At 41.0% G+C, this 27952-nt stretch overlaps 1 protein-coding gene across 3 annotated transcripts in view; it reads left to right on the forward strand.

Moving 5' to 3' along the window:
• Positions 1–1287: 1287 nt before the first annotated feature.
• The window catches only part of LATS2 (large tumor suppressor kinase 2), a 50114-nt gene continuing 23449 nt past the window's right edge, over positions 1288–27952 (forward strand). Inside the window, exons 1-2 of one of the 3 annotated variants that reach the window (XM_030445957.1) lie at positions 1288–1446; positions 5564–6127. In XM_030445957.1, coding sequence (XP_030301817.1) covers positions 5789–6127 — 339 coding nt within the window. In that variant the 5' untranslated portion in view covers positions 1288–1446; positions 5564–5788. Of the gene's footprint in view, positions 1447–1491; positions 1596–5563; positions 6128–27952 lie in introns of those variants that run through there. The other 2 variants (XM_030445964.1, XM_030445972.1) reach the window with 2 other exon arrangements.

Here is a 27952-nt window from a genome sequence, read left to right on the forward strand (position 1 = left end):
CCTTCCAGTACCAACAGGAGACCTACAGGAAAACTGAAGAGGAATATTTTGTAAGGGCATGTAGTGATAGGATGAGGAATAATGGGCTTTAACATGAAAACATAGATTTAGATTAGATATTACAAATACATTCTTTAGGCTGGTGAGACACTAGCACAGGCTGCCAAGGGAGGCTGTGGATGCTCCCTCCCTGGGAAATGTTCAAGACCAAACTGGATGGGACTTGGAGCAACCTGGTCTAGTGGAAGGTGTCCATGCCCATGGTAGAAAGGTTGGGATAGGATGGCCTTTAAGGTCCCTTCCAACACAAACCATTCTATGATTCTATGATATAGGAAAGCTTGCTCTCTCATTGTTTTTACCATGTGTTACTATCCCCTGGTAATGGCTAGTGTGCATTTTTGTAATGCTGAGAGATCAGAGCCAGGCTCCCAGACCCAAACATTGCTGTATTCGTGTGTGTGGGGATTATTTCTCATTGATTATGATGACTTTATTAAAGAACACAGAGATAATTACATTAATAGCATTCCTACTCTTATGAAAAACAGACTTGGATCCAGGCAACTCTCTCCATAATGAGGTCAAACAAGAGCGTTGCATCCAAAAATCCTTTCCAGCTTGAGCCTGCATTTTTCATCCAGATGTGAATTCCCTGACTGTCATCCTTTGCCATCTCATATCCCCAAACACAATAAAACACATGAAAAATATGTAAGTTCCCCTCAAAAAAAAACCCCAAAAAACCAAAACCAAAACCGAAGAACCCCAAAAGGCATTGATATCCTTGCCACTTTGTGTGTGCATGTGCCATTATGTTTCAGCCTGGAAGGAGTAGTAACAAAAAAATTACCAGCACAAAACTAATTTAAAATGAGTTCGAGGCGTCCGGCAAGTGGACAGGCACCTCCACATCGCGTATCTCAGCCTCTTTCACCTCAGCAAGTGGAGGCAGCGCCATTCCCCCCTTACCACTTCTCCCCAAAACCCGGCGGGGTGGTGGTGGTGGTGTGAGGTGTTTTTTGTGAGGGGAAAGAGTATCACACGCTGCCCCTGAACTCAGGGAAGGGCACCCTGAGGGGAGGTGAGGGCAGGACAGGGGAAGGGAGGGGAACGAAGGGTCACTCCTCCACCCCCCTCAGGGTGCCAGGAGCCTTAGCGGCCCTTCCCGCCCTGCCGCCATCAAGCCCCTCCCCCCGCTGGTATGCACCGGGAGGGGCGGGGGGTGGGGGGGGGAGTGGAATGACGCGGGCGCCGCGGGTCACGTGACGCGAATGGAATGCCAACAATGTAGCGAATGTCCCGACTGCGCCCCGCACTCGGCGCTCGGGACGGCCAAGGGGGAAGATGGAGACCGGACCGCGCCGTCGGGGCCGCCGCCGCCGTTGACTCGTTCTCTCACCGCCCCTCCCGTAGGCGAGCGGCGGCGCTGGGCGCCCCGACGAGGTGAGAGAAAGGGAGGGGTGGGGGGGGGGGTGGGGAGTTGTGGTTTCCCCTCAACATTGGGTGCGAACGCTTCCCCCCACTTCCTCCCCCCCTCCAACCACCCTGCTCTGAGGGGAAAGTCGTGTGGAGGAGAAGGGGCGCGAAGACCGGTACGTCTTAGAGGAGAGAGTGAAGAGCGAGCTTCTCGTGTTTGTGTGTGTCCCTGCCGGGGGCAGCCTCGGCGCCCTGCCCGCACCCTCACGACATTTTCCGGACACCAGTGTGACAGCCCAGCCGAGGCGGAAGGCGGGGGGGGTTGGAGGGTCCCGCCCGTCTGAGGCCTCTGCCCCAGGCCGGACAGCCCCGCAACTCACCCGCCGCGAGGTCCGGCTCCGCAGGGTGCTCCAGCAGGCCAGAGCCGCTAGTAAATGGCCGGAGTTTATTTTGAGAGCTTTCTGTCTGCGAAAGGGTGGGTTTGGGGCAGAGGGAGAAGGGGCTGGGTACTTCTGGCCGGCTCGGGGTTTGGAGACAACAATTATGGGCTAGACCCGGCCGGGAAGGGGTCTCTGGAAGCAAGGGTCGGGGCGAGCTGAGCGGCGGGGACATACAGAGCCCGCGATGTCCCATCGGTCTGCGGCGGGGGCCCCGCAGTTCCCAGTCACTTGAAGGTTACTGCCAAAATTCAGTACTTCGCCACCCGCTCTCCTGCCTTGTAAGTGGTGTGCGTGTTGAAATAACCCCTTCCTCGGCAAAGGAACTGGTGCAAATGACGAAAAAAAAAAAAAAAAAAAAAAAAGCTGATTTGGAGTGTCCAGGCTCTGCGGTCAGTTGCTGCTGGTCTGGCGTGGATGGGGAAGGTGAGCTGTTCCCACAGCGCTGGGTTGAGCCAGTAGTTGGCAGCGGGACGTGAGCACGGAGTTACTTTTGGACAGTTTTGTTAGCAGGAGAAAGGCGAGGACGAATGATTTAAAGGAAGATCCTCGCTTCAGCTCTTTCCATTTTCACCGTGTGCCCACTGACACAGGGGAGCATGGTTTGTGTTGTGAAATTCCTGAAACAGCAAGTCGTCCCCCCCCACCCCCCAACAATCTTAGGCCTTCAGTACAATGTGGACAATCCCTGTTTCCATAAATTTGTGATTAAAAAATAAAAACGAGACCCAGAGCAATACCTGTAAATTGAGAGATGGAAGGCAGTTGTAGCACTTTCTTAAAACTTCATCCTTCTGCTGTGGTTGCTAGTTCAGCTCACCACAGTGCCTGTATGGTTGTACACGGGGAAGCAGCTCTCTAGATCAAGGTTTGGGACTTCACTTTTGAAACTCAGCTGAGCTTTAGTTTTTTGCCTGTATCCTAGCTTCACAGAGCCTCTAGCATATGCAGCATGTTGATGAATGAAGAGAATGAATAGCTAGTGCTGCTGGATATGAGCATATAGTTTTAGTGTGGCTGGGTGTTTTTTGCTAGAGCAGCTATTGGTATTTCTCAAATGAAGAAAATCAATTGTTAAAAAATGTTCTAACTTGACACAATTTAAGTAATGCTGCACTTATTTGCAGTATTATATTTTCAGGATGATGGTCCAGAACATATGTTATTTGAGGAAAACCTTAGGAATGTTTAATCAGAAATCTCAAAAATAATTCTTAAAAATAATTTATTTTAATGACAGGAAGGCTATTGATAGATTCATGCTGTAGGCAAGGTGCAGATCAGAAGGATTTGGAGTTACCCAAATCCAGGTGCACAGTCAGAAATGCTAATACAGAGTTAGACATACATATTTTTTGGAGCATAGAAGCCTTTTATTTTTTGCTAAAAATTCAGATCAGGGTAAGATTTTAAAAAGCAGGCAGCTTGTCTTTTGTAATTCATCTGTAATATCTAATCTTCCAATTTCTTGACTTACCTGACATATTGGTTAAGAAACCTTTCTGCAAAATATGAAATACCTTTGCAGTTAGCTCAAGTACTTACTGTTTTTGCTGTTCTCATTCATACTGTCTAAATGATCAAGATTTATTTCTGATTTAGCAGTATTGTAAATGTAAGCTGAGGAAGCTGCCAGCTGGCTTGACCTAGCATTATTAGACTTGAGCTTAGGCTAAGGGCCACGAAAGTTCTTTATGTGAAATGTGTGTAAGTGGGGAAGCAGTCCCTTTGCTGTGAAAGGGTGGGGGGAGTTGCACCAGCGTGTCCCTGGCCAGAGGATTGGCACAGGAACTGAAAAGGAAGGAAGAACAACCCAGATTCCTAAACCCAGCCATATGGTGCCTGCTGCTGTTCGGAAAAGAAAGACAGTTATAGACCAATTAATTGCTCTTTATCTTTTTTTTAAGCACTAGCTAGTTATGATGTAATCCTAAAAAGGCTGCTAAAGAACTTGGGTGTTTTTTGTTTGTTTTTAAGCACAGTTATGTGTTATCTTTGTTACATTCTAAGTAGAAAAAATCATGTTCTTGGTATCTTTCAGTTCCTTTTGTTTTTATTGAGAACAACAAAAACTTGATCTGTTATTGACTAATAGATGATTTGTTGTTTGTGAGAATATGAAAATCTCATCAGTTTTAGCAATTCCCTTAAAACATGTGGCAAGCTTTGGCCAATGTGCATGTAGGCATTTGTGTCCCTCTTAAGTGCTCTATGAGTTAGGTTTGCAGCATATCCTTAGTACGAGTGAAGGAGCTCAAGACCTCAGATACATTTTAGGTGTATTTTAGTGAAATGATCGTTTAAATCTTAGCAAAAGATGTTGACATGGGTAAATCTTGGTGATTAATCTGTGCTTCTGCATTTCAAACTGGTGAGACATCAAAATAGAATCTTAGGTCTGACTTCACTCCTGCATTTCAGTCTTTGGTTGTAGAGAAATCTTGAAGTGGACTCTGTACTAATGAGGAAGTGGTGGGCTTCAGAGGTGAATGTGTCCTGATTATCTTAGGCTTCACAATAGTAATCTGTTTGCTTGGCAGTAAGAAGTGATGAGAAATACATGGAAATGGTTGTTTTGTTGGAAAATAATGTAGCTGTCTATCACAGGAAGAGTTGTAGCAGTGAATTGAGTTTTAGTATGAAAACAGCATGTGAAAATAAAGAACAGTACTTTATTGAGAAGCTCTTTTCCACAGATAAATATGCTGTGACCTGAAGTGTAGTGCCTTTTAAAAAAAAAAAAATTGAGTTGACTTCTAAGTGACCGAGAGGAACATTCAGTGTGTTACTATCTCCTGTATTTGCTATTTGAAAGCAACTGAACAAAATTCTAACCTTCCCAACGAAGTGGCCTGAGCACCATTGGGGAGCCCCTTTGCAAGTGCTTTGTCATGCTGCACAGGTACACGAAGCTCAGCTGTGCTGCGTAGTTCTCTGCTGCATGGCAGTAGAGGTGCTTAAAGCTGTCTCAAAGTCTTCTTTCTGTGTTGGGATGCTAATTGAGCTTGTTTGGCCTCTTCTGCTGTTACTGTGCAGCTCTACCCCTTTCCAGTCTCTTCCCTGTAATGAAATTCATATAATGAAATTCATTTAAGTTCATAACAATGACATTCCCCTCCTTCCAGTTCTCAGGAGAATTTTTACCTTCAGGCTTTGCTAAGGTATTGATGTGGAAAGGCAAAATAATCTTCTTGTTCTCTTACTCACTTTGTTATTGAAATATTAGAAGTTGCCATGGTTAGTCATCAGTATTTCCATTAAAAATCTTTTTCAATAACTTCCGAAAATTAGCTCAGCTAGTTTAAAACAAACAAAATCTTAAGTGTGGGGAAAAACATTTCGTGAGGATTCTCTTCCCTAATTATGAAATAGGGTATGCTTGTCCAGGATTTGGTTATGCAATTGGGTGGGAAACATGCCACAGCTAAGTACTGTAAAATCCTTAAATGTTGTTGTTTTTAAGGGTTTTAAATTAATTTTCTTGAAAATGAAACTTAAAATCAATTACTTATTGATTATGTTGAAAAAGCCTTTTGGAATCCTGGTCCTGAAAACAGATAAGGTGAAAATCATTAAAGGGGACCCAGCTGTGACAGCTTAATAGGTTAAAATGATTCACTTTCGTTTGAGTAATTGTCATGCTGTCCATTAGAGGCACCTACAGTATCAAATTAATTGCAAGTACTTTTTATTTTCTTTTGTTTCAGACATCGTCAGTCTTCAAAATGATGATTCCCAAGGATTTTCATTTTCTGTAGGAAATGTGAAGATCATGAGCTGAAGTAAAACCTTGGCAGAAATTTTGTGATAATTTTGCCTTTTTCTCTTTGAAGGATTATGTTTACAAGAAATTGATAGCAATGCTTTTTTGAAGTAATTTAAAAGAAAAAAAAAAAAAGCTGTATTTATGCTCAGAGAAAACTGGATTAACAATGAGGCCAAAGACTTTTCCTGCTACAACATACTCTGGAAACAGCAGACAAAGGCTACAAGAGATTCGAGAAGGTTTAAAGCAACCATCCAAATCTACGGGTCAGGGACTACCTATTGGACCAGGCAGTGAAACTTCTCTGGACTCTAAGATTTTAATAGGCAAGGATGCTGCAAGGCAGCAGCAGATGAGACAAACACCCAAGTTTGGACCATATCAGAAAGCTCTGCGAGAAATTAGGTATTCTTTGCTGCCTTTTGCTAATGAGTCAAGCACTACAGCAGCTGTTGAAGTAAATAGGCAAATGCTCCAGGAGCTGGTGAATGCAGGTTGTGATCAGGTACGTATGAGTTTGGAGGGGGGACTGTCACTGCCTTCAAATGAAGTTTATACTTGGGGCTGAAGAAGGGATCGTGGGGGAACTTGGAAAGCTTGCCTGTTGACAAAGTGAACCGATTCTTCATGTTGCTGCATGACTAGCAGAGTAGGTGGACTTGCTGTTGAGAGATGTGCCTAGTATGGTGTTCATTCATGTTCAGGGTGGTCATGGTGACCTCTGGAATTGTATGTTTTCTCCAGTTGGTGTATAATGCTGAACAGGGTAGCTTAGCAGGGGAGAGTGTTGTGGGTTTTTTTTTTTCTTTTTTTTTTTCTTTCCTGCTTTTTTCCTCTCAATGCTGGCACAAGCCTTAGCTATGACTAATAGGATGGAATTTTGTCTAGCACATCTAGCTCAGTTAACTGTCAGAAGCAACTCAAAGAGATGACAGTAGCAGTCTTTGAAGAAGCTCTCTTGCTGTTTGTGAGTGGAATTGGCTGGGTGTTAAGCAAGCAGCAGTGGTTGGTTGCATTCCTTTGCTTCCTCACCTTCTCTGATTCCATCAAAAGGTGGTACCCATGCCTCAGATAAGGGGTGTGGCACAGAGATGTTTGCTTTTGTCATTCTGAGATAGATGCTTGAATGTATTCTTTATTAAAATAGCATTCACCTGGTGCAGAACATGGTCTTTTTGTGTTGAGCTGGATTCATCTGGTGTGTGCTTCCACTGTTGGTATTGACTTTAACCTCTGTCCAGGCATAGCTAAAAATTATTATTTTTAGAGAAGTGCTGTTTTGGGTACAGATTCTGATTGTTGTAGAAGCAACTTTTTTTCCAGTGTGATTGCATGGTAGTTGTTGAAAAAGCTGAAACATTTCTTTTTATAGCCCTTGGAATAAATTGGAGAGGTTTAAAACTAAAGTGCATTTCCTTGATTTCAGAACTCAACCTCCATTCTCTTGACTCTCCTAGACCATATTCTGAATCCTGTACAACAAAACTAACATCAGACATTATAATAAACAGCTTGCGATTCTCTGGAGCTATATAGACAATAATTAACATAACTGTTTCTATGCCAGAGAGTTTATGCTGTGTTAGAAAATCAGAGGTAGAATAGATCGCAGATCCAGAGAGAAGTGCTGCAGTACAACTAAACACTTCCTAGTCCAGTGAACCAAGATGCTGTACTGAATTATTTAACTGGAGGAACAAAGGATTTTCTCTTATCTTAAGCATGCCATGAAAGCACAGTGTTTTTTAGATCTCACCCCTCTGCGTTTCCTTAGCTGTTTAGGATGAGAACACTCCCTGTGTGTATGAGCCAAGGTTAAATGAGCACAGCTGGATTCTGGATTGGAAATGTGTGTTTGGACATTTCCATGGACAAACCGTTCACACACAGAACAGGCTTGTGGGACAAAAATCTTGGAAAGTACTTTCAACACACTACAGCACAGAAATGTTAAGCCAATGTATAAAACAGTAATACCTGAGCACCTGTTAAAATGTCTTCATATCAAGCGTAATGTAATTATACTATATATCTAAAGGTTTTAATATCTTAAACTATTTTTACTACAATGTTCATAAAACGGTATTGCTTCCTATAGAACACTTAGGTTGAGCCCATTTCTGACTCTGATGTGAAGATTTTTTTGTTACCCTCTTAAATTTAGCTGCTTTTTTTACTTTTGTGGTTTGGTGTGGAGTTTTGTCCATTATTCCCCATCATCCTTCCATCCTCACATTTAATGCTTCTCATTAGCTGTGACTTCTTGTCTGGGGATGGCATTACTGGGCTTATCCCCTAGGTGCGTTTGGCATTCCAGCCTAAGCATAAGCAAGGATCACGTTTGGCTTGAGTCCAGATAGGGGTTCCAAAACTGGAGTCTTGTGGTTAAAAATGCTGGGTTTCCTAGTGTGGGCCCAGCCTACATGAAAGCTGGTTTTCTTAGCAGGTTGTGAATGAATATTGCTTCTTGAGATGCTGTGAGTGGTCTCTGGCCCTGGGGATGGCATGGAATAGGGTGACAGACTTGATTACTATCTCTAGATTCTTTCTTTCCTCCTGGTGCCTGAGCTGTGTGGAATCAAATGCTGAACTGTCTCAGAGCATGATGTGTAGTAAATCAGCCATCCCAAGTTATCCTGTCCCTGCTTGTGAATCAAAGCCTTTAAATACCTACGACAGGGATGCCTTCTGTAGTCCTGTTGGCAGCTAAGAGGTCTCTGATTTAACAGAGAAGTGAACTCAGCTTCACTTTCCAATTGTGTTCAGTTCTGGAGTCCCCAACATTGAGGACACAGAGCTCCTAGCATGTGTCCAGAGGAGAGCCACTAAAATGATCAGAAGGCTGGTGTACCTCCACTATGAAGACAGGCTGAAGAAGTTGGGCTTGTTCAGTCTGGAAAAGAGCCTCCAAGGTGACCTTATAGCAGCTTTCCAATACCTGCAGAGGCCTACAAGAAAGCTGGGGTAGGGCTTTTTACATGGGTGTGTAGCAAGAGGACAATGAGAAATGGTTTAAAACTCGAAGAGGGAAGATTTAGGTTAGACATTAGGAAAAAATTCTTTCCTGTGAGGGTGGTGAGACATTGGCACAGGTTGCCCAGGGAGGTTGTGGCTGCCCCCTCCTTGGAAGTGTTCAAGGCCAGGTTGGATGGGGCCTTGAGCAACCTGGTCTGGTGGGAGGTGTCCCTGTCCATGCAGGGGGTTGGAACAAGATGATTTTTAAGGTCCATTCCAACCCAAACAATTCTGTAATTCTTTTGGGGATGATTTTATTTGTCTCTGGGCCCAATTCTAATGTGTGGCTGGTAAATGGACATTGGAACTGTCCCTCTCCCCGTGTCAAATGTCAGGAGCAGATGTTTCGGGGTTAAGGATTTCAGTCCATGAATAGGTAACTTGAGCCTTCCCTTGCAGCAAGCCTACAGAGTACAAGATCTTACACCTCCTGGTCCTGCTTCATGGCACACTAATCAGCTGTTTGATGGTTGCAAGTGTCCTGAGGTTTGTCATAAGTTTGTCATAAGAAACTCTAAGGATGGGCTTTTGAGGAAGTTGTTAAGACAGGTAGATGGGTGTATCATCATTTGGTGTGATCTTAGGTGAACTCCATTTTCAAGTTGAATTTGTTCTTGATGGAACACTGGAAAGTAATCCTAACCTTGTGGATCATTTGTTATGGCGGGCACCATGCAAGCATTTGGATTATTCCTCAATCTGTTTGTTGGGCCACAGTAAGGTTTTTTTGAAGAGTGTAAAGGAAAAATGGTAAGTAAAAGGAAGGACTATGAATTTTAGAGGTTGAGGAAAGGATAGTTCTGCTTATTATTCCCACTAGCTTTGCTGTTCTAACCCATCTGTAGCATAGTTAGATTTTAACAACAACCATTTTACATATTATAGAGATGTTGCCTATTAAGTAAAAGAAAGGTAGGGTTTGTAGCTCCCTGTTTTACCTAAGTGACTCTTTAAGTTTTAAGATGAAATCGAAGTTGGTTAAATTAAATAAAAATGAAACATAACATTTTATTACTTTATTCTTGGACTGCGGGAGACAGGAAATCAGTTATAAGCAGTTGTTAAACTTAACAAGTATATAAAATGCAGTGTAATTAATGAAGTAAATACAAAACTGTATTTCAGTTACAATCTGTAACTGAATAAATATGTAATTGTATGTAATATGTAATAAAACTGTAATAAATATGTGAAAATATTAATTTTCAAAGAAATAATTAGGAAGTTGCTAGTGTCCGTTTAAATGATGCGTATTTTTCCACAAAGATTTATTTTTGGCCACTATGTAGCTTATGATTTTGTGGTGGAATCTGGCCCCTGAAACTTAGTGGGGTATTTTGCTGTTGACCTGAAAGAAGTCAGGATTATACACTTTTTTTTTTAAAGTGGTACAAACAAAGTTATACACATAATTAATCATAGTTCTCAAAGGGAGTAACTTGTCTGTTGTTTGCTTAAGTCATCTTTTCAGCAGTAATTATTAGCGGGTTTCAATCAGAAATAATTAGTGCAGCATAAATTGTTTTGAAACTTGTAGAACATGAATGCAAAAGGCTAGACTTTTTGTTGCAAAAGCTGGAAGCCAAAACTACTGCTAATGTATTGTTCTTTAGTAAATCCAATTTGGGCTTAGAAGTGTAACTTGCAAATCACTGCAGAGGGACCAGAGTGGGGAGCATCTGTCCTGCGGGCTGGTAAACTGCTGGAATCACCTGGGGCAACTGGGGTGTGGTGGTAAATGCAGCTACTCTTGTGGATTGTTTTTTTCTAATGAATAGATGCAATTGAGCATATGATCAGTGACATTCCAGCAACCTGAATGGGCTGTACTGTACTTACTGTACTTCCTTGGAGCACAAACAGGCACTGACATTGTAATTTAGAGGGGGCTGCAGCAGTTCTAGATGAACTGTGGAATGCTAAACACTTGTCACTTCCCCCCCCTACCAAGCAAACCTCTTTTCTTTGAGCAAGGGTGTCTTTTCTGGGTGAAGTTTTCTAGAAAGTTTGTTTGGGCAGCTGTTTTTAAGAAAAAATATGTTTTAGGATTTTTTACAAGCTATGTACTTCCAGTAACATGCATCATGTACCAAATACTTAATAAATATGTGAATACGTGAAGCAGGTTAGTCCTCGTGCTTCCTTTTTTTCCCAGAGACTTTTTATAAAGAGCTCTGTCATAAAGCACCTTTGCCAGATCAGAGCATTCTAAAGGTGAAGATCTCTCCTTTGAACACTAATTATAGTGTCTTTCAAGGAACATGATTGGTATGAGGACTGTCTCAAGAATTTCAAGCTGTCTGTCTTGTCAGCTGTGTTACACAAAGTTCATGGAATTTACTTTGTAGAAGTGAGGTGCCTTGGGTTGTTTTGGGTTTTTTTTAAATTCCCCTACTTGCAATGCAAGATCTCTTCATCCATCATAGATGACATCCCTTTTATTTAACCCACTTGGCAAGGATTTCTGGGCTGATTTGGGAACTACTGCTTGACTGTGGGAAACTTTGAAAATGGGGAATGCAGTACTTCTCAGTTTGAACAGGTATTTGAAATTCTTTAAGTTGAGGGATATTCTGCTATGCCAAATAGAGCTTGGGCATAAAGTCCTTTTTATGTTTTGTATGGGGAATTATTACTCTGTTATTCTCTTCTACATAGGGTTTTAGGTTGTGCTTGTTCATATATAACCCACGTGCCATCTAACAGTTTGTCACTAAGTGGTATAAAATTTTGTCCTGTTGTTGGAGCAACAGGAGGAAGCAGTTACAAAGTTTTGTTTTGGTAACAGACAATGCATGGCTGAAGTTTTGCCTTTAGTAAAATAGCTGTTGCAATGGATTAGTTAAGAGGACAAGTCTAAAAAGACAGCTTGTTTTCAAGGTCAAGGGCAGCAAATTTTGTAATAGCCCTGAGCAAATAAGGGAAAAATTTCATAATATTGGCCTGACCCATAACAAAATTTTGTCTTTTGCTTGGATAAACTTTACCTGTGTTAATTTACCAAAACTTTGAGGATAAACATCTTAGTTGTCAAATAGGTGTTTTGGGTCCAGATTGGTTTTTTTATGAAAAATGGACTAAGAATGAGAAGTTGTAAGATTGCCTAGGCTATTCTGTGGGCCATATGTTAAAGGTGGATATATAAGACATGTTGCAGGTCAGGAGGAAATAAGTATTCTTGGGTTACAAGCAGAAAAAAAGAGGCCTTCAAATGAGGGCACTCACTGCTGAAAGCAGGAGAATTTTATTTTAGTATCTGTAATATATTTGATAATTCAGGCCAGAAGTCTCTTGTGTGTTTGTTTGCCTCCCTTGTTTGAAGGTAGGTTGTTCACTCTGTCTACTCTTTGCTAACTGTGTTGAGAGCACTTTCATAACTGTTTCTTACACTTCTTTTCTCTCTAAACTCCATTTTTAGTTTCAACCTTTTTCTAATTTTTGAGATGTTTCCAGCATCACCCAGTGTTCTTACATCAAGGCATGGAAGTCAATGTGTATTTCTACCAGTACACCAGAAGTTAGCCCCTGAAGTAATTGAGTTTTTAGCTGCCTCAGAAAAAAAAGTCATAGTTTTTCAGTGGCTGAAAGCACAAGAGGTGAGGACTGCTTTTGACCAGGTACCTGCAGACACCTCTTTCTTCCATCTTGTTTCTCTTGTCTCCAGTCATACTATGTTGCTGGCACTTGGCACTTCTCGATGTCACTTTCTTAAAGAGTTAATTTAAATCCTCTTTGTCATAGTGCACTTCCTGCACTATATTTGTGAAAGTACTTTTGGATTTGTTTTGTGTGAATATGGTTTAGAGCATGTTCTTGTCCTGCAGAAGAGAGAAAATTAATTTTATCTTTTTCCTTGCGTTTTTACAGTGGTAGGAATATTCCTTAGCAGTAGTAAGTGATTGCATTTCTCCTTCATGTGATGAAATATGGCTTCTTGGCATCTGGGCACCAATATGGCACTGAACAAGAACTGCAGTATGTTTTTAAAACTTCCCTTTATTCTTGTTAGTCTCCTTTCTTCTTTGGCAAACTATTGAATAAATTGCATCTTGGTAGGTGGTAGGATTATGTTTGACATGGCAAAACAGAAATCAGATGTCTGACCTCAACTGTAGCTAAGTGTGAATCTTGTGACAGGATAAATTAATGCCTCCCTATTCCTTATGTCAGATAAATAATTCTAGAAGCTTGAGAGCTAATACAAATTATATATTTCTGTAACAGGGCACAGGATTAACTTGTACTGGGTACGTATTTATTAAAATTTAATTGCCAGGAGAAGGTTGAACTATGGATTATTTTTTTAAAAAGAAAAAGGAAGTGGCTTCATCACGGTCTCTAAAAATTTTGCGTAAGCATAAACTTCAGTCTCAGAATAAAAAAGCCCTTGTGACCAAAAGTGAAGATTGCCATTAGTATAACAGGAAGTTGATATCACAATAGTAGTAGGGTGTAACTGTTCCTTTTGTGTTTTCGTTTGTTTTTTCTTTTTTTTCTGTCTAAATCTTTGCTGTCTTTTTGAGCTTGTATCTGAGGGGCACAAATGTGATTTTATGCTGAAACTGAAAAATAGCTTCTCTGTATGGGGGGGTGGGGTGTTTGGTTGTGTTTGTGGTTTTTCTTCTTTCTCAAAAAAATTAAATTGACACTTTTAAACTTGGCACAGGGCTTTTGAATACTGCACTCTTTAAAGGTAATCCAAAATGTGCATTTAGAACTCATTGATTCTATCTAGGAATGCTTTTTTGGTAGTTGCTAAACTAAACAATTATGTTAAAACTGCTAATTAACTATCAATATAATGCAAGCAAAATTCCATTGCTTCTGTTGTGATACACAGTTATGTGCCATACTTGGTGTGCAGTGATTTTTACTTTTTTTCAGTCCTTGTTTGTTTTTTTTTTTCCTGAAGCATGGTTGAATATGTATAGAATAACTTACAATGGCAGTCCTTTTTCCTCACTTTTTTTTCTTACCCTCAGGAAAAATTATTTTTCAGACATTTTGAAATTGGTTGAACAGCAGAACTGAAATAAAGTTATCAGGAAAAAAAAAAGGGGGGGGGGAATTACACCTGTAGAAATACCAATTCTGTCACCAGGTACGTGAGGTTATAATAGTTTAAATTACAAGAGTGTAGCCAGGCATATTCAGATGCATAATATAAACTGAAGGGAACTAAGCTACTTTTCCTTATTTGAGTTATAAAATATCATTGCCAGATGCTGTCATATTTGCCCACGGGCAGAATGAAGTTACTGTGACTGCATTTTCTCCATGATAACATTACAACTGTGTGCCTTTTTTCTGGAAGTATCCAAGATGCTGGCTGAATTCTTACCAGAACACTGTTGGAAGGAAAAACAGTGACCAGCATGATCGTGACCAGGAAGCAGGGACTGAGGATCACACCATGGCTGCAGTGAGGGTGAATGGTTACGTGCCACAAAACGCAGCAGAAGCATTTTGTGTTTGTAATGTTGATCTTGTCACTCTTGGGCAGACTGTAGCTCATTGGTGCTCCCTTGGGCACGATGTTCAAGTTGTGCTCATCACCTGCTTGTGGCAGTGGTAGAATATCCATGACCCCTGTATGTAGTCCATGTAACCTCCCAGCCTACCATAAATCAGGCTCCAGTACATACAGTCTTTGTTCTGCAGGTGTGGGCTGTCTCTGTGACTTGCTAATGCATGTATGCAGGGCTCTCTAAGATAGATGAGGAGAGACAGGAAAATATACCTTCAAGTTGATTTTTTTCTCATTTATTGGGTACATCCATTAATTCCTCACTGGCCTTTTTGCTTGTTTGTTTTTTAAAGTCTCTCTTATCTAACAGCTGGGAAGGTGTTAATTTTATGCTGCTGGGGCAGACTCAGTTCATTGTAGTTAAATCAAGGAACTACAGGCATCCTATCTGTTTGCTTAAAGCTACAGGTGTTTGTATTAATGGGCCTTATCATTATGTAAGTCATGTGTACAGCATATGGAATACATTCCACTGGTTTTGCTCCTTCTGTTTATGTTCATAACCTAATTGGGAGTGTAGCTTAGATCTGGCACTTTTATGTTGCTTGAAGCTGAGGCTGAGAGTGGAAAATGTTGGTCCTTATTTCTAGGTTTTCATCATTCCCTAGCTTTTTGGAAAAACATTAAATTAAAAAATTCCTCACATTACCAAAATAGAGACTGAAGTTACTTTGGCACTGTCTTTGGTGTTACCCTATCATAGCAGCAGCAGACTCATACTGTCCAGACTTGAGAGGGATTCAAGATTCCCATCCTCAGAAGATGCTTTAGTAAAAGCCTGGTGAAAGTCAATCAGTCAGACTCTTCATTTCTGCCAGCTCTACACATCTGCTGCTGGTCACCCAAAATACTATTGTTGTTGGGGTATTGTCAACTTCATGTTATTTGGCAAGGGATCGGGATCTGTCTTCCCTGATACCATGTGGCTTCTGTTGAGGTGCTTCTGTCAGCTCTGATGTAATGGGGTCAACCTGCAACAGTTGCAGCGCAGCAACACTGATTTTGTTCTAATGGTCTTGTCCTGCCATCTGGACTGGCAGTTCCCAAGAAACTTTTTAAATACATATTTACACAGAGCAATTCACCCTAGAGATGCACATGTGCTTATGTGTATTATGACAACTGCAGCTGTTTGTGAAGAACTTAATCCATAGGATTTGTTAATGCCCTGAAGATTTCTTTTTCAGTCTAAGTAAACAAGATTTAAATGTCTTAAGCTGTTTTCAGCTTCCCTGCAGTGTAAGAGATGGATTTTTCCTGATAAGAAACTTTATCCTGATAAGAAACTTGTGCTCCTCATTTTAACAGAATCCAAGCAACTAAAAATATTTCCTCAGGGAGGCAAAGGATGACAAAAACAGGAGAGGATTTGAAAATACTTTTCTAAAAAAATATATATAAATTTCTAGGCCAGTTCATATTCAGAAGCCTGAAGCCAAAGAACACTGAATCCGTAACTTTGTGAATCAGGTAACTGCAGTGGCAGGGACAGCCAGTGGAAATCACTGTGTTCTGTGTCTTTAATCATTATCAGTGTATGTGTGGGTATGTGAAACTGTTACTTCAACAGATACTGTCTTCTAGGAATTTAGAGAAATACACAGTGTGAATGGAAAAATCTTGACAATTAATTGTAGATAGAATGATGAACTAGTGTTGGACTTGATGATCTCAGAGGTCCTTTCCAACCTGTCTGATTCTAAAAAAACCTGCAACTGCTTTCTATATTTTTTGTTACTTGTGATGCATGATTTGTAAATTACTAATTTCATCCAAAGTATGCAGAGATGCTTACATACATAAAATCCTAGAAAGCAGATTGGCAGCACAAAGTGATAACATACTAAGTTCAAAGAGATTGACTTCAGTAGGACAACTAGCAGTGTAAAATTACTCCTGTGTAAATCTCAATAGGGGGTTTGGACTTTTTTCACCATTTGTAATCCATTGGATGTGGGTTATTTCAAAACAGAAGGAAATGTCAGCACAGACTCGGAGATCATAGTTACAGCTCTTGCAGCTTCCTTCTCTCCTTTGTTAATTTTGTTCTTCCACTAAATCAACTCTTAAATATCTTTAAGGCTATTGAAGTCCATATGTTCCCTTACCTGTTGTCCTGTTGCACTGCTTTTTCTGTTCTGCTGGTTTGAATGACTGATATTCAACAGCTCCTACATGCCCTTCTCCATGTGCCTCTGAATACCCAAAATGAATTAATTTTTTTTAATAATTGCAAACTATTAAGAAAGAACTCTTTTGTAGACTTTAGCCTTAGTTTTTAAATTTGATGTGACATCCTAACAGCACACCTCATATATTTTTCTTTCTGCATCTTGTCTGCCATTCAGTGTCAAGGACTCCATAGTCTGTGCTTAAACTAGTCACCGGTCTCATTCATGCTTATTTATTCTAACTTTTCCACAGTCCCTGTGTTCATTCCAGATACATAAAATCTAATATAATTGATGTAAGCAGAACCTCAGAAACTCTTAATATGTGCAGAACATCCTGGTTTACAAAAAGAAAAAAAATCTCTGGCTTTCCCAATTGAAATGTAAAAAGTTGTGGCCGTATAATAGCTTTTTGAATCAAAGTAAATCCACTCCATATTGGGCCATTTTTGTACTGGCTCCAAACAAGTGCTGAATAATTTTCTCCAGAGACATGTGTCCCAGCTTCCTGAGTCTGTTTTCTTTGATTGTCCGGTGCAGTTCAGTGGTTGTACCAAGTTGATATCCCAATTGCCTGTGTAGTATGTGCTGCCCGGACATGGTAGCAATCAGCTGCTTGTGTGCTGTAGTGGGTGAAATTCCTCTCTTATACTATTGGAAATTCAGTTCCATCTCCTTCCTGTGTTCATTTCTTATACTTGTCCATCACTTCCATTCTGAACATGGGCAAACAGTGTGTCCAGGTAGACAAGAAGGCCAATGGCATCCTGGCCTGTATCAGGAACAGCGTGGCCAGCAGGTCCAGGGAAGGGATTCTGCCCCTGTACTCAGCCCTGGTGAGGCCAAACCTCGAGTACTGTGTCCAGTTCAGTTTAGGAAGGAGATTGAGGTCCTGGAGCAGGTCCAAAGGAGGGCAGCTAGGCTGGTGAAGGGACTCAAGCACAGATCCTATGAGGAGAGGCTGAGGGAGCTGAGGCTGTTCAGCCTGGAGAAGAGGAGGCTCAGATGAGACCCCATCACTCTCTACAACTCCCTGAAAGGAGGGTGTAGCCAGGTGAGGGTTGGTCTCTTTTCCCAGGCAACTCTCAGCAAAACAAGAGGGCACAGTCTCAAGTTGTGCCAGGGGAGGTTTAGGTTGGATATTAGAAGGAATTTCTTTATGGAGAGAGTGATCAGACATTGGAATGGGCTGCCCAGGGAAGTAGTGGATTCTCCATCCCTGGAGATATTTAAAAAGAGACTGGATGTGGCACTCAGTGCCATGGGCTGGTAACTGCAGCGATAGTGGATCCAGGATTGGACTTGATGATCTCTGAGGTCCCTTCCAACCCAGCCAATTCTATGATTCTATGAAAATCTTTTTATTGTGTTCTGTAATGCAAGTGCTAAGTTCATGATCGCTTTCTTGAAGGTGTTTTATTTCTGGAAGTTTACACTTTTTCCAGTGAAATGTATAGTGTTGCAGTCATGCAAAAGGTGTTGGTGCAGTGCTCAAAAGTGCAAATCTAAGATCTAGAGCCTAAGAGTTTACAAGCGAGCAAAAGTCATCAGTCTCTGCCAGGGCACGTGGCAAGCCAGCTCCCCATACTACAAAAGCAGGACCTCACTGGGAAGTGCCAGCAAATTCAAAAGCAAGCCACAAGAATTTTTATTTGTGCTGATGTGCCTCCCCCCACACGCCATCTCTCTGTTTATTGTGAAGTGAACCTTCAGGGGTTTAAGCCACATGAAAGTAACCTAGAAAAACTATTTTTTCAGTACTACTTTGGTGCTCAAAAACCTTCTGTAACAAATCCTTTCCACTTTTCCGGGAGCTTCCCAGTGGTTTGTAAGTGTTACAAACTGCTGGAGGTTGAGAACTTGCTGTTGCAGGCCCTGTTTTACACTTACACAGGAATGGGTGCTCGGATTTGCTGCCAAGGAGGAGCTGTTGTCTCCTTAGCCTGAAACACCTCTACTCAGGAGGCAAAGGGAGTCTGAGCTGCTGCACAGTCTGTGGCAGAGCTCTGATGGTGGAGGCAGAGCTGCCCTCTTCCAGATTCCTGGGAAGGTCAGAACGTCCTGCTATGTGTTCAGCATTTCCAGGAGCACTGTTCTGGGCAAATAGCACTGTGTGTTTAACAGGATCAGCAGGGTTGCTTTTTTTTTTTGGTTTTTTGGTTTTGTTTTTTTTTTTTGCAAAGAGCCATTTTCTTCCTTTTGCCTCGTGGAGGAGGGTTTATGCTCTGAAGTTCAGCACTGCCTACTGGAGTTTGAACTTGGTCACCACCCTGACCAGATGGGCCAAGCAACAGCAGCTGCAGCATTGGCACAGCACTGAGGGGAGGTCAGTTCTCTTTCTCTCAGCTATGCATAAAATTGCTTTCTCTTCCTCTTTCCCATTACCTTGAAATGGGACCATTGCACAGCACTGGACAAAACTGTGAGTCACACTAGCAGAACATCATCAACCCTCCTTGTGCTCAAAGTTTTGAGTCCGTGGTATTTGGGGAAAACCCTGCCACTAGGCTGCAGATCTGGCTTGTTTTGCCACTTTCACATAGTAGTTTGACATACTAGCTGGGAAGAGGTTCAATGGAATGAATTTTTACTTCTCCCCAATCCCCACCCTTTTTTTATTTTTTTGTTCTCATATTGTGGCAGCTAATGGGCTATGGATTAAATTCTGATAGGAATGTGGTTACTGCTAGTAATGAGGGCAAAGGGGAAGATGTAATAAAAATGAAACCCCTGCTAAAAAGCAGAAGTGAATATAGGAACAGAGAGGATGTTGTTTGGGAATCAGGGAGTAGGGTAGTCAGGTTGCAGAGCCAATAGTACTGAGTTTAGCCACTACTAGCAAGCTGGTTGTTTTAACTGGAGGAGCACTAGTGCTAATGAAGTATCTGCCCTGAAAACTGGGTGTAATTTTTGAGGATGAAAATCCTAATCATGCACACCAAAGTGCTGTTTTGGTCTCTCAGCCCTGCTAGCTGCCTGCGTGCCCTAAGCCAGTGCACGTTCAGCAAGGGCTCCTGTTTGGGGTGTTAGGAAAGTGCTTTTCTTCAGCTCTCAGTGTGGAAGGAACAGCAGCCTGAGCTAGAGCTGCTCCCTGCATGGCAGAGGAAGCAGCACAGCCTTCCCTGCAGTGCCCTCGGCAGTGAGTGCTTGCTGCTTGCTCTCTCTGTCAGGCACTGCAGAGGAGGAGAGGTGTCTTCCCCACCTTCCCAACCTATTGAATTTAAAAGCTCCAGGTGGCCTTGCTTTCTCCCTCCCTACTTCCCTCTTTTCAGTGTTTTTTTGGTTCTTGCTGTCTAAAATAATGCTTAACCCCTCATCCTGCCCACCTGCTCTGTTCACAAGGATTAGTGGCTTTTTGTACTTGCAGGTAACACTCTCCACTATTCTAAATGCCTGGCAGCATGGTTGCTGGGAGAAAAAGGATTTACTTTCAATATAAAAATAGCTTTATTATTTCCATACACGACTAGGAGTCAGGGCAGGCATATTTCCAGGTCAGTCTGGAGATGGGTTGGTTAGTGAAATCCTCTGTTCCAAAAATGGGCTGGAACCAGCAACATTTCTTGATGTGCTGAGCAAAGCTAACTGGCTTGGAGAGAAGTGGGATCCCTTTTTTGGGTGCACATGCAACATGCTGGTATTCTTCTGCTGTGGAAGGGAGCCAAGCATTGACATGATGAACACTTAACTCTGTTAAGTACTTATGTTAGTTTCACAGTTTTCTGAGAATCATATTCTTTTGATAATTGTAGGTATGGGTTTTGAATAAAAGATTACAAAGGAAAGTTTCTTAAGGCATAGTCAATAGCTACAAGTGCTTAGAGTATCTGTGTTGAAGGGCTGTTTGCAGGAGCAGTCTGTATTATTCCACAAGATTGTGCTCAGTTAGGTACTGAGTAAATAAACAGTAAATGTGCAAATCTTGGATAAAGCTCTATGTTTGTTTAGATAGTCCAGCTGTACTTTGTATTTTGTTCTTTTTGGTAGCTGTCTTGTGAATCTTCTGGCTCATTGCTGTGTATTTCTGGATTTATATGAGTATGCATCATATATCTTGATCCATTTCATCTTCACATCTTTCTAGTTCATATTTTTACTTCCTTCAGGCATATTTTAGAGGTCTCTTTAAAGCTTTTAAAAACGAGTCAGCTTGAATTTTCCACTTATCTTCACAAAAGTCACTACAGAAGTAAGAAAAAAGCACAGAAGGGGAATTACCAGCAGCATTAAAAATGTTCCTTCAGAACAGAAAGGCAGATTTAACACGAATTAAAAACTCAGCTCTGTTTCAGAGTTGCAAAAGCTCTTCTTTTCACCAGAGAACTGTTAAAGCTAGTAATTTTTGGCATAGTATCGGTCAGGGAAGCGTGACAAAGTGCAGTGGAATGCACTGAGCTGCAGTCCAGCTTGTAGTGGTATATGACTTTAGTGTCAATGGAGCATTGCAGGAAGTGCTGGGGGTGGGGAGGCCTTTTCATTTCATCAGCTACTGAGTAACAGTGTTCTTTTTCCTCAGACCCTACTTGCAACAACACAAGGTCCTTTGGATGATCAGGTCCAGAGATAAAACATGAAGAGCCTGCACAATCTTGAGTCTCAGTCTAGAAGAGCTTGTCTGTGTTCTCTTGGTACTGCTGTGCAGAATAAAGAGAGATGAGAAAATGGTACGATTTGTGTGTTGGGAATTGCAAATCAGCTGTATACCTCTAGACTGAGACCATCATCTCCAGCCCAGCCATGCTGGAAGGTGAAAATTCTTAAGGTGAAATTCTGCCCTTGTTGAAATCAGCAGTAAAATTCCTATGGAGTTCATCAGGCCAGAGCTTTGCTGCTTATTTTGAGCAGTAAAAGAGGCCTCCTGTTCCAGTGGTACACACTCATGCTGAATCCATTTACTTAGACTTAGGTTCTGGTGCAGATTTTTGCCTTGAATGGAAATCTGTTTGAATCCATTTATTGGATTTCAGATTACATGGATGGTTAAACCCAGCTCTATGTGATAATTAGTAGTCAGTTACGATATTCCTGTAACTCAAAGCATACCTGGTATTTTCCTTCTTTCTTCTCTAATTTTTGATGCTGGTGTCCACAGAGTTTTTCCAGGCATTTGTAATGGTATTATAAGAAAGTGTAATTGGTACCTTTCCTGGCTGAACGAGAGCTTTGTTCTATGACCTGTGTGTTAGAAATTGGGAAAAACGTGGTTGTATGGATGGTGTTGCTAGTGTAAATGGCTGACAAGAGAGTTACTGTTCACCTTGGGTTTCACTTTACATTGCTCCATTACAGGGATAATAAAATAAAAAGCCACTGTTATATTGGCACTGTAATGCAAAAAATGAGATCTGCCCAGAAGACCTTACAGCATGTTCCTTGCTTACAGATGTAGAAAGGTTGCAGCACGGAGAAAAGAAAGGATAATGATATTTGGTGGTCTTGTTGTTCACATAGACGTCTCTGTCATTCTTACTGTCTGCTTTCTTAGTGTTCTTCAAGAGGAGAGCTTGAGATGTGGGTAAAAAATGTGGGTAAGTGTTCAGAGCAGAAGTAAATGAGTAGTCAGCTGGTAGGATGTCTGAGCCCATACACATTAGAATGCAGAAGTTGCTTGGTAAATAGATTACTTGAGCACTGTAATACTCATTGAAAGCTCACTGGGCACGTAGGTTATAGATCCTATTTATACACATACTTCTAAGCTTGCTTATCATTGGCCTCTGCAGTTAGTCTGTGAAGATGGCAGATACTGGAAAGCTTGATTTAAAAATAATTTATCATAATGTTGACAATTTTAAGAGCTGATGGACGCCTTGGATAAAAGGAATAATCAGGTGCAGTGCTTGTTACAGGAAGTGGATGTTGACCTTGGAAGCCAAGTGTCTTCTTCAGCACTGCTGTTCAGGAGTCATTGCATCTGTAATTCTGCTCCTCATAGCATTATCCAAGGCAGTGCACGCACAGACAGGAACCCAAGTAAGATGCACACACAGCAGAAGTGACAAAAGAGCATTTCTCTGGAGCTATAGAAATTACTCCAAGGAGACTTCTTGGATCTTACTGGTGTAGCATGAACTCGTTCATCAAAATACAGGGACCTTCTTCATGTGTCATTACCATGGAGGCTGAGCTTTGTTTTGGGCTTGGCACTCTCAAAGAGTGTGAATACAGATCTTATCCTGAAACTGCAGTGGGTGTGATACAGTGACATTTGTTTAACAGGACTTGGCAACACACACACAGGTTAGAAACCAGAGGGAACTACTGTCTCCTCTCCACTCAGTTCTCTTAGGGAAAGTTTGGGAACTTAGAACTTCATTGCCTAACCAGACATATATTATCTTCAATAGTTTTGTCAGACAGGTGCATAGAAACTTTATTTTTCACTTGATCTGAGATGTTCACCAGTGTACTCCTGTGCATTGTGGAGTCTTAGTTTCTGTGACTATTATGAAGCCTCACTTCCACACCACGTAGCATTGTGCTTGCTACTGCCAGTGTTGTCCTGTCAAAGCACTGGCCGTGTTTCATTCTGCATCCAAAATAGTCAAGAATTTTCCCAGTGTGATTTTTGTTTAGGCCTTATATTTAAGATATTGTTTTCTCAAGGAAGAGAACTTTTCTTTATTGGTTTCTAAATATTTTACACCTTTAAACATCTCAGAAGAAACACTGCTGTCTTTGGATACTGTTTATGTAATATCTGCCTGAGTTATTTCAGACTTCAACTCTGGGGAAAGAATAAGTGGAATCATGTCCTCTGCTCCTCCTTTCTCCCTATCCTTTGTTTCAGCCTAATCAAGTTAAGACTTCTTTAAAGTTCAAAATACTGTATTTTCCTAAGAAATGTTGCTGTTATGGAACAGGTCCAATATCTTCTAAAAGGAGCGTTCCAGGGTTTTTATTGGCTTGTTACAGTGAGACTTTTTTTCCCTCCTCCTGTGGTTTAAAATTACTTGTCTAACATGTTGATTTATAGGCTGTCATGTAAGACTGTTTCCCCTTGGCTATATCATTTTAAGATGATCAGATGTATTTCGGAAAAAGATCCTGTTGCTGCCTTGAATACTAGGTGATAACTGCACAAGTAAGAGAGTTAAACCTCTTAATGTTACTCAAGTATGCTTGTTAAAGCTAGTTGACACCAATACACAAAATACCACCATTTAGAACTTTGTTAAGGCAGCATAAAGAAAAAACCCACACCAGCTTTGTGATCTGACTTCTAACAAGTGTATTTCAATTCACCTGGGAAGTTTGTGCATCAGTGTGATGGGAGGAGAGGAGACTCCTAGGTTGGGTCTCCAGGAGAGCAACTTCCAGTGGTGCTGCCAGAGCAACCTGTCTGTCCTCCTGCATGTTCCTGCCCAGCTCATTCCCTCAAGCTGTGCCAGGACAGTTTTTGCAGAGCTGAGTGGTGACTGATCAGGGAACTGATCCAGATTAAAAATAACTTTTTGGGGATGGTGGGAGAGACACAAGCACAATTGGGGAATATGGCAGGGGGGCACAGAAAGGAGCAGAGAAGTTGAGAGTAGTGGCAGCTGCTTTGTGTGTCAACCACCATCAAAGGAAATGCCAAGAGAAAGCTCAGCCTGCACTCTCTGTGCTCTCCTCCTTCCCTCCAGCTGTGCTTCAGAGATGGCCATCTGATCAGTCTTCTTACTGTCTTCTTCTTGCTGTCTCTTCTTACTCCTCTCACACAGGCCCTACTGCCCCTGCTGGAGTTAACCCCAGCTCATTTAAGTCAAAATGAGCTGAGTTAGCTTTGGCAGCTCAGTCATAGGTCTGTGCTAACCCAGCTGTCTGCTGGTAAGCAGACCTAAGTGTGACCAGCAAAGAGAGAAGCAGGTGATAAGCTCTAGCGCAGGGACTAGGTGGAAATAGTTTCTGGGTGACACACTTGCAGCTGGAAGATAATACATGAATACTAAGTATGAATACTGAGAGTAGTGATACAGTAATTTTTCATGTTGCTGCTGATTTGGTTCATGGGTAATGGCAGGATTGTGGGGAGATACTAATGGTAGGGGGATGACATTGAGGAGGATCTTGAAGGAGGATTTCTTTTCTTACAACAGCCTAAAATACAGATCACAGCCTTTGCATGTAAATAGAGCAGAGTGAGATGCTTTTCAGTACTGTGTGTCTTGACTATTAAAGTGTGCTGCTTGGCTGGTAGCCAGAAGAAATAGTGTTGAGGTGAACTGAGTGAAGATACTGCTAAGGAAGTACTGGATGATAAAAGGACAATTTAAAGGATATATTATGGAAATCTAGAAAGAAATGGTTTTATGCTTCCAAAAGATACTTTTGAAAATAATTATGCAATAAAAGCAGAGTTGTATTACTGTATTCCCTTTAGTTGTTCTGTTCAATATTATCTAATATTTCTTCCCTTCCTCTTTTATGCTGAACTGGACTGGGATGTCTGTTTACAGGGTTCCTCCAGGATGTTGTCTGAAGCATGTGTTATCAACTGGCTTTATTTTTAAATTACTTATTTACTTACTTTTTTTTTCTTTTCACTTTATTCTCACTGGACACAGAAAATGAGAGGTTGAGCAAAAACAGTCTCTCATTTTCTTCCTGCTTCTGATCAGTTTTGGGGACCTCATTGTGCATTTCTCCCTCCTCCAGTGGCTCCCAAGCTGAGGAAGATGCAGCTGCTCTCTTGGGGGAATTGTTTACCTCTCTGTGGAATCTTGTCCCGGTCAGCTATGTGCTAAGAATGTGAATAATTTTTCTGTGGCTGCTTTACATGTAAAAAGACTGACCTTAAGATATTTTATCCAGCTGTTTTTTCTTTTCTTTTTTGCCTCCAACAGTGGTATAGTTGAGACTTTTATCTTAAAACTGCAGAAAGCTGCAGTGACGAGCAGTCCTATACAGCACTGAGTACAAAGGAGTATTTTTGTGGTCTTAAAAATCATTAAGTGGCAGTCAGTGGTGTTTAGCAATGCTTGCTTTTAGAATGTGGTTATACACGTGTATTTGGCAGAGTTAATGAAACTAAGCACTGCATGGAGACTTCTGGAAAATGTCTAATGAGTTCCCTGGTGCTACAGAGTTTGAGCATTATTGTATTTCAAGGTTAAGCACATTGATTTTAAGATGTTAAAAGCTGAATGCCTTTTTAATATTTTTGAATCGGCATTTTTAAAAGAAATCTAGCATCACAGTTAATACATAAAATAAAAAATACTACCATTTAAAAAATAAATATATGTCAAAACATTCTAAATTTTCCTCCCATTCAAACAATAAATATGCCAGGTTGTCTTGCTCAGCATACTTGCATTCTGTGTGTGTATGTGTCTGTACTGAAAAATATTGGGAATCTCAAGATAAAACCCAGATGTTTCTTCAGTCACACGAGAAAAGCTGCATTGGACTGTGAGTCTGAGAGGGAAGTAGCCTTCAGTTTTCTTATAATGGAGCAATATTTCTCATATTACTTTTTCTTTTTGATTGTGCATTACTACTTGATGTCACTTGGGGTCCCATTGTGGCATACATCCTCAAAGGAGAAAACAGTTCAGTGGAGTAATGCATTCCAACCAGATCTCCTGGAGGTTTTATGGTTCTGTTAAAGTACTCCCCAAAGGAAAATTAAGGGGAACAAATCTTTACTAAACTTCTAAAGGACACATGAGGAATATGCTTGAACCTTGTTAGGAAAATTATGTTAGTATTTGACCTGGCATATGAATGGACAGCTTCATTTTACTGTCTTAATTTGAATTTCTCTTGCTTAGGAGAAGGGGTTTTAAAACAATACTTGAGAATTGTAGTGGTTTAACACTGAAAAAAAAATCCCATATAAAACTACAAGAAAAAGAGGGGGAAGTTGTATCACTCTAAATGTTAAAATCTTATGAAATACAAGGCAGCATTCAGTTAAAATGACAGAGGCACTGCTATTAGGAATAGATACTTATAGAGCTGGGATATAGAGAAATGCAATGAACATTACCAAAAGCATTGCAGATTTCCAGCACCGTGTGACTTCCATGGGAACAGCTGGCTTTGGCAGTGTGAAAAGCTCTTCCAGTCTTTGACACAATTCTTTTCTGTGCTTTGGGGCTTTCTTCCTGGACAACAAACCTCATAACTCATCTTGCTGAATCTGAATACCCAATTTACAAGTCCCTTGTGTCCAGTTTGTCTAAGAAATAATTTGCAGGCTCTGTGAATATTTGTAAAAATCCTCTTTTATACATAATCCAATATGTATGTATCTTTACAGTAGAAGGAAGAGCAATGTGAAACACTCATTGTCTGTGGCCACTGAAAAGAAATGCTTTGATACACAAATAGAATTATTGTAAATGTAATGACAGCCAAATGATTTTCTGGCTAGCCCATAAACAATAAAATTAACAAGCACATCACTTGCTGCTAATGAAGAAGAATAACCTCATCATGGAACCTTTACAGAACTGCTATTCTATCCAGCTTGATTTACATGCCCTCAGAGAGTATGAAACTGGAAGTATATAAAATAAATAAGGGAGGGATGTGGGCACTGCTTGGAAAGACTCATGCTGCAGTTCTGACTGCTCAGTATGTGAAAAGAGGGTCTGGAGGAGAGCAGGGATGGTCTCTTGCTTCTGCAACCAGTGTGCCCTGATTACTAATAAATGTCAGAACATCTCACCTGAGAAAAACAAATGTGAAAGAGCCTGATTCCAAGAGGATACTTTAGAGAGATAGTGCTTTTTAAATGGCAGATGGCCTTTGCAAAGCAGGGTGCTGCTTTTGCTGAAACTGCCATCTTAATATATTTAGTAATTTAAGATGCATTATGTCAGGAGTAGTTTTTTTTTTAATTTTCTGTGCAGCTGTGGGTTTTTTCTTTTAAGATTGCATGCCTTGGATGTAGAGATGCTCACTGGAACCCCTAAAGTACAGAGTAGCAGATGCCATTTTTTATTCATGGCTGGATTTCATATATAAGGGGAAATGAAGCTATAACGAAGTGCCTTTTTTCAAACAACAGTTTTGTTCTGCTATGGGGTGCATATGTCCCTCAAGCTTTGGTCCAATTCCACCTCAAATTTGCAGATCCCTTATGTGCAAGGCACTTTACCATGTTTTACATGTGTTGAGAGTTTTGTGATTCTTCAGTGGCATCAATACATAGAAAGCGGCTTGCTAGGAATTTTCTTACAGGGACCTGTATACTGGTTCTTTGCTAGGTGCTGCAAAGATATGATATATATCAGATATAATAATAATCTCAAATTGGCCTTTAATACTTACATTGGTTGTAATGTAAGCACTGATGACCAAATGTCCATATTTCATTAGACTGAGTCAGGCAGGAGGAGAAGTAGAGCAAGGAGGAATTAGTCTGGTGGAGTCTGCTCTTTCTCCTGAGTAAGAAAACTTACTGATTGCACTGGTGAAATGCTTAGCACCTCTCCTGGTCTCCTAATGATTTTAATACACCCTGTCAAGAAGTGACAGGAAAATGCTTCCTGTTCTTGTCTCTTCAAGGTGAATTCTGCCTTTTAATTGAGTTTCTGGATCTACTGTTGCTTCCTGCATGTAAATCCAGAGAAAGGTTTCAGACCAAATGGTGACTGAGTATTTGGAGATTCTTGCCCCTTGTATC

This window comes from Calypte anna, chromosome 1, assembly GCF_003957555.1.
Source record: "Calypte anna isolate BGI_N300 chromosome 1, bCalAnn1_v1.p, whole genome shotgun sequence".
Classification (NCBI taxonomy): Eukaryota; Metazoa; Chordata; class Aves; order Apodiformes; family Trochilidae; genus Calypte; species Calypte anna.